General features: G+C 37.1%; 1 protein-coding gene across 2 annotated transcripts in view; it reads right to left on the bottom strand.

Annotated features, from left to right (window-relative positions):
- Positions 1-5,692: 5,692 nt before the first annotated feature.
- The window catches only part of SIM2 (SIM bHLH transcription factor 2), a 48,504-nt gene continuing 46,410 nt past the window's right edge, over positions 5,693-7,786 (bottom strand). For both annotated transcript variants that reach the window (XM_028727144.2, XM_028727145.2), the window contains one exon: positions 5,693-7,085. In XM_028727144.2, coding sequence (XP_028582977.1) covers positions 6,355-7,085 — 731 coding nt within the window. In that variant the 3' untranslated portion in view covers positions 5,693-6,354. The remainder of the gene's footprint in view (positions 7,086-7,786) is intronic.

Here is a 7,786-nt window from a genome sequence, read left to right as displayed (position 1 = left end):
ACAATTTCCACCAGGTTAAGTACTCAGAACTAAGAATAAACTGGTATTAGTCATCTATATGCCTCCATAACACCTTGGAATACATGTCCTAGCAAGTTATTATGCCTTGGGTATCTTTTTTAAAGCATGGTGTGTTTATGCTATAGATCATGCTTTCCTTCTGCAGGAATTTTTTTTCTTTTTAAACTGATTTCAGGGTTATAAAGTACAAGTTAATAGTTTTGTTTCGTCATAGTTCAGATTTTTGAAGCTAGTTGGTGGGAATATTTATACATTGCATAGCTCCCAATAGAAGTGCTGTTAATATATCATGTGGAAAGCAGGACATAGCAGGTCTTTGTAGTCTCTGTGCAGTCTTGCCTTTCTGTTCTCCCCAGGTGTAGATTAATATTTGGAACTTCTAAAGCAAGCTGGTAACATTCTGGCACGAAAGACTATCTGCACAGCCGTAGCACACTCCTAAGAACTTCACCTTCTTGATCAAGTCCTTTGTGACTGCTGCAGTAGCGATTACAGGAACGGTAGAAAGGTAGGCACTTCTTTCCTCCTACCTCAGAACTTTGTTCCTCTTCTTTTTTTGCCTTGCCAGATACTTCTTCACCTACCCACAAGCAAACTTGGGACTGTCAAATGTTTGTACTGTTGCAGAGATGCACTGCAGTCTTGTAAAACTAAAGACTGCCATTCTAGCATTTTCAAGGGAAAAGTAAACTTGATCTTTTGTCTGGAAGTCCTTTTGGTGTTAAATCCATATGCAGCAATAGCATTCGGACCAACCTGAATGTTGCAAAATGGTAAGCAAGCCTTCATGATGGTTGTTAAACAAATGGAAATGGAGAAGAGGGGGAAAACTTGTTTGATGCTGAAGTTGTGGAGTCTGCAGTCTTAACATGGACTGTGGAAGGGGTTAGCAAACTTAATTAGATAAGGCTGTACTAGGTACTATGCATGTTAAGTTGCGTCTAGGACTGCTGGGACAAAGAAATGTACAGTGGTTGAACCCCATTTCTGAAAATAATAAGTCCAGTTGTTACCCAGACCTTTCTCCAGCATTAGATTCAACAGATACTTTAGTAAGGTGGAAAGCAGATATACTGAGAAACTAGGCAATTTTTATATTAACTATAAAGCCGGAGATTATTCTTAAGTGGTGCACTCAGATAAACAAAGAAGTCAATGCACAGCAAATTGACTACAACAGTATTAATAGTTGGAGAGAAAGCCCTGTAACAAAGCCCCTTCTTCAAGTGATAGAAGCAAATCTTTCTCCAGTTTTAGGATTCCACTCCTGAATAGGGTATTCTAAAGGTAAAGGACCCCTGACAGTTAAGTCCAGTCACGAATGACTGGGGTTGCGGTGCTCATCTCGCTTTACTGGCCAAGGGAGCCCGCGTTTGTCTGCCGACAGTTTTTCCAGGTCATGTGGCCAGCATGACTAAGCTGCTTCTGGTGAAACCAGAGCAGCGCATGGAAATGCCGTTTACCTTCCCGCCGGAGCGGTACCTATTTATCTACTTGCACTTTGATGTGGTTTCAAACTACTAGGTTGGCAGGAGCAGGGACTGAGCAACAGGAGCTCACCCTCCCCCCCCCCCCGACCTTCTGATGGCAAGTTCTAGGCTCTGGTTTAACCCACAGCGCCACCCACGTCCCTTAATAGGCTCTGTGGTAACACATAAAAAGCAATAGAAGTAGTGTTGGTGTTCTGTCTAAGAATGGAAACTGATTTAGGTTTTCTGTTTTGAAAAAACAGGGACGAACCATTGTGTGCTTAGCTGCAACTTGAAGTCAACTTTGTTTAACATCCAGCCTGATGAGAATTCTGAAGAACCTAAAAGCTTGCTCACTATTTTGACATTTTGGCTAGTCCTAAAGGTATTGCCTAACTCATTTTTTTTTCTCACGGACCAACATGGCTTCATTTTTTATACTTAATACAACTTCGTTCCATCATAGCTTGAGTTGAGGATGGGAATAAGTGCGGTCGTGGGAGCATTTAATTAAGTATCAATAGAATTACATACAAAAGTTCTGAATAAGCCCTAACATTCTGTCTGTTTCTAGAACTGCTATGTAGTGAGGAAAACAAATGACGTATTTCATTTCATTGAATTACCTAAATTGGTCAATGTAATATTAAAAATACAATAAACATTAAACATATTTTATAAATATACATTATTTGTACTGTACTGTACTTCTAAAACAAGCAAATAATAGAAGTCCATTATTCCTTTGTCTACAGTATTTTATTTAACATAGTCTTACGTAATAAATAAGCAAAAGCTTTACAATTTAAGGGAGTAGATATATAATCCTAAGCAATAGTAGGATGTGTATGTATTTCTTTTTCCACATACTTTTGTCAAATAATTTATTTTTGCATCATAAAAAAGCAAAATCTAATGTTCCAGTAGAGGAACAAACAGAAGAGTTTTCTCTCAAGAAACTAGCTCAAAAAACTGTATTGTGATTTTGGACAAGTAAAATTATAGTAGGAATTTTATTAATTCATTCAATGCTGTTCTTTACTTATGAATGTGAAGTTCAAATCCTAAACCTATTTACTAGTGAGCAAGCCCCACTGAACATAGCTAGACTCACTTCTGAGTAAACATGCATAGGGTTATGCATCTTAAAATTATTCACTGGTTTGCTGCTGCAAAGTTGAGCTTTTTAACCGAAGTAGATTGATGCAGGGGAAATCTACACAATTGTACTCAGCAGAGCAGTTTGTACTAGGTGTGTGTGGCATTTCACTCATAAGATACAAAACTGAGACTTACATTTTCCAACTCCATTTTTTACTATTTCTTACGAAGTGTATAGAACCCTGCAAAGTACAGTGATAGTCTTTTTTTCTGGGGGGATGCAGGGGTACACATACCCCTAAACATTTTGTGAATCTTTGTACTTTTGTCCATTTACTGTATTTATTTTCCCCAATTTGAACTATAAAATGGTGATTTTCTTGAGTCAAAATGGGAACATTTTTTTTTGAAAAAAAGCACTGGTGATAGGTAATTATAGTTCATAATCAAGAAGAGAAATGGCAAAGTGAAAAAGGGGGTGTCCCACTCCCTGCACTTCCATTGCATGTAAATGATACATCCAGTTTTCAAGCACTATTCAGGATTTTTAAAGTTCTATCCATCGTGAGAGGGAAGGGCTGCATGTGGCAGCCTCACCCCTCATGACTGGGAAGGTCTGCAGAGGGACTGTAAGTACATTGAGCTGAAAAGGGTTCCGATTCTTAGGAAGCCTGATTGCAGGGAGCACTGTAAGCTCATAAACAAAAATGTGCTTACAAGTCCTCTTCAGGCATTCCCAGGAAGATCAGAAGTGAAGGGCCAGAGCAGGCATGTGCATCCTTGAGTCCCCTCTGTGGATAGGACTTTAAAATGCCTAAGGTAATTTATACATTGTGCTAGTGGCAGGTTGTTAATTATTTGAAACTGCTTATCGTCAACAGCATTACCTAAATGACACTGGGCAATCGAACAGTTTAAAAAGTGTACTTCTCAGAAATATTTTCTTTCTTACAAAGTGAAAGAGGCTTAACATATATACAGTCACTCAGAAGAAAATAAAGTAAGTATGCTACACTGCAGTTGTGTATCAGATTTCTTTTTATGAGTCAGCTAATTGCCTGTATCTCATTGGGGAATACATTTTTTTCACTTAGCAAAATAAACAAATGTTATTTGGCATAAATGTATTATTTCAGGATTACATCTGCATGAACACTTTGAAAGACTGTAAACAAACTTGCATCTGGCAATAGAATTGTGTAATGACATCATGATAAGATCATTCACAAAAGCTCCTTTCTATGAAGACAAGCTAAGAGTGCTGCTGCTGTTTTCAGCAGTATCAATTACATCAGAAAAGGTATCAACATTCACAGAATTTACCTTGGGCATCTGGGAGGATATTTTTGTTTGGCTGTTGGGGGGGAAGTTCACTTCCATCCTGTTAAGTACATTAGTCCAATTTAACTATAAAATTAATTCTCTGGCAAGTTTGTTGCTCAGATAATTTATGCATGTTCTTAACACTTGAGGTATCAGCAAAGGATGTGATTTTGATGAAGTAACACATTTGTGTTTGTAATGATGGATTTTCAGTATTACAAACAGTAGCCTGATTTTAAAAACCATTCAAAATAATGCAATTTTGAGCCTTCCAATTCATAAAATACCCTAAGCATTTATCCAAATGTAACTATGACCAAAGAATGGTAGCCAGTTTACCTGGAAGCACACACTTTTTTCTCAGCCTGAAAGATCAAGCACAAGAGGGAAAGAACAAGGTCATTCATTCAAACAAACAAACAAACAAACATGTGCAAGAAAGAAGGATGACCCAGTACCCCATAAAGCACTAGAGATGAAACATATTAGTCATGGTGAACAATGGGCTGAAGGCAAGGTGCCTAGCACCTATGGGAGAAGTGTATTTTTACACTTTGGGAACTATTGGCTTCAACTCAAGGCACAGGTTAAGTCTGAATTCTAATGTACACTGCTTTGACACTACTTAAAAATGTGCATGCTCAAAATTGTTAACTTTAAATAGGGCAATACTGAGCACAACTGACCACTTTTAAAAAGCTTATTTCCTTACAGTAACAAATAGCCTTATAAAATTAGACAAGGAAATAGATTGTATTGCTGTGTCTAAATGCAGAAAAATAGTTTAAGAAAATGTCCTCATTACCTTTCAACTTAGTTGAGATTTGAAAAGGTGCAATCAAAGCTGTTTTCCATATTGCACAAGTTAAATCATATATTATTTCTTGGAGAAATAGTCTTAAATTGGTTCTGTCTATACTCAAAACAACGGCAAAACTGTTATTTGCTTCCAGAAGTTCTTCCATGCTTCTAATGAAAACTTCACTTGTCTGAGGGACATTTTAGAAGTTTTTGATGTAACTCAGAGTTCAGCAAAGCTAAGAAAAACTAGTCAAATTAAAATATACGTCTGACTCCAGTGTTAATGTTCTTTAATGCCAACCATTTTTATACATAAGCTTTTTACATATTAGGGTGCCTTCTGTTCTGTGATTGAGTAAGATGATAAATGGTTTATTAGTTATGTTAAAATGACAACCACATTCTTGTAACTCCTAGTGTGCAAAACAACCTTCATGTGTATACACACCCACCACATGTACACAAGAGCTTCCCCCATTTAACTGGATAGCACAAACAACTTTGCATGTGTATTCTTTTGTGCTATTGCTTATGATTTTATTAAACCACCCACAGAAAACTGGAACACAGGAGAGCTATATATTTATGGTATTAAATCTTGGCAGGTACTTGGGTTGCCTCAACTTCCAGATTAAACATTACAAAGCCAAAGATGAATATACTACATGCTCTACGAAAAATGCAAAATAAAATGTAAGTGCCTGAGAATTCTCATCTAATCATTAGTGCAGTTGGTGAATGTATTTTATCATATCTTAACCATAAAAGTTGCTAAAACTGGCTGGGCTAAAAACGTAAATCCACCAAACAGAAATGATTTGAAGTCTCGTTGACAGAGCAAAATGAAGAGAATGCAACTTCACTCCTCTTTGGCTGGCAACAAATACAGTTTGGGATATATTCTAAATGGAAAGTGTATTTGAAACAGTGAAAACCTTTGTCTTTCATTTTCAAATAGATGCTTTGATTCCCCCCCCCCCCTACAGTGTAACAATCACCAGCTCTTTGGTAGTTATCTCCAAGCTTATTGGGCAAGTAGATATTCATTTTCTAAAGATGCATAGTAGCCATGCAGCCTGGCAATTCTATACTGCCTTGAGTAATATATATCCAAGCCACATGAATAAAAAAAATGGTTTAATTTCAGGGATTGCAATCCTAAATGCATGTCCCCAAGGTAATGTATTGGACGGCAGTTAAACAGAGACTATCACAAATAACTGGTAATTACTGTCTCTTACCAGACTGTCCGTTTGTTAAGTGATCTATAATTTTCAAATAATTGAGGGATTGTATTTTTTAAGAAAACAAAGTCACTATGTATCAGCACATAAACTCTTATAATTTAACTTATATACTGTAAAAATAACAAAAATATGATCTGTTACATGGCTTCTTACTAGCAGAGTCAACTGCAGAGATTAATCTGGAACAACAAAGCACTGAAGCTACCGGTAATTTTTTCCCCTTGACCTTAAAGGTACTGTTACACATGGCTTGCCAAGAATGCATGCAAGTTTGTCCCACTGATTTTAAACCATGCTCACTAAGTGCAACCATGTATCCTCATGCTTCAGGGGAACTATTCCAGTTTATTTATTTATTTATTTATTTTATATACCACAGCTTTCTATTACTGTCACCTTCCATTGGCTATTATTACAGACGTTCCAATATAATGGGGAAGTGCAGGCTCCTTGTGAGCCTCAGGGGAAGAGGCTGATGAAGGACTTTGGTTTTTGTAAAACATGTTTACTTCCTCAGAACTGTGCCCATAATTCTCTGCTACATGTCCTGTGGCAGTACACGAAGAAGTTTGAAATGTGCCATGTTTGGCTAAAACCCGGTGGTAGTTGAGAAGTACAAATGGAACTTGCCCTGCATGCCTAACATCCACAGTGTGGTCGTTTTCAGAGTCATGATCAAACTTTCCGGTCATTCTGTCATCAGGTTCCATCTCACCTAGATTTGCAGCATGATGGGCAATGTGCTCAAATTTTGGTTCTTTCATACAAATTCTTCTTGTTTGTTCATATACTGTTGGAACTGGGAGAAGGTGATTTAACTGTCCAATAGATTTAGTTTGGAAACATTCAGATTTTGACAAAAAAGAGTTGGCTAAGGAGTTCGAAAAGGGCTTTTCACTTAAGTTGTTTTTATCTTGTACACCTCTATTGAAAACTAGCTTATTTTCTTCTTTAATGAGATGATGATGTGCTGGATATATTCGGCTTTCCATTTTGTTGCTGTGCTTTATAATGGTGGAATCATAGCTCTCTTCTTTGTATCTGCTATTTGCTGCTAGGGTGGCACAGCTTGCAAAGCTGTCAGATGTACTGTCTTGGCTGTATCTTCTGTTTGGTAGTGGCACTTTGAAAGAAAGAAAAATAAAGTTCTTTAATGAAAGCAGTTCAAGCAACGAAGTGTAGTTTGAACATACAGTAAAGTCTATTTAGATTGGGGACATTCGTTTAATGCTGTTTTTGAGCTTGCTTTAAAGCCTTTGTGCAAATTAGCAAGAAGCTGCATTCCAAATAGAATCAGGAGGGGGGAAGGAATAACTTATCCATTCCTTCTCCATGCCAAATTGCAAGATGGGAGTTAAAGCAGGTTCTTGGAAACTCTAAATTATAGCTAATTACCTTCTGAGGCAACTGGAGCATTATTGGAACTATTTAAAAATGTAATTTTTGTAAACAATTTTGAGTTTTATTTTTTCACTTTGGATACATACCTTCATAAACGGGCAACGTAATCAGATGTAATACATGAAAATGCTTTCCATTTGATTTATTAGGCTTGTTTGTGCTACTTGTGGAACACTCCAAAATATGCTCCCTAAAGAAAAGTTGCTACTGTGATCAGTATTGTACCCACAAAAACTCTTTCTTTTCAGATCTGATTCTCTGACAAAACAACAATATTGTGAGGACAATGTGGTCCAATTGTCTGCTCTGATGTAGCCCCATGAACTCTAGTGTGAGGTCTACAATATACAGGATTGTCAGTAAGCTTGTAGTAGCAGGGCTACACAATCAAAAGTGTGTTGTGTGAATACACCCTAAGAAAAT

The sequence above is a fragment of the Podarcis muralis genome, chromosome 4 (assembly GCF_964188315.1).
Source record: "Podarcis muralis chromosome 4, rPodMur119.hap1.1, whole genome shotgun sequence".
NCBI classification, from domain to species: Eukaryota; Metazoa; Chordata; class Lepidosauria; order Squamata; family Lacertidae; genus Podarcis; species Podarcis muralis.
This window is presented reverse-complemented; position numbering and strand designations above follow the sequence as displayed.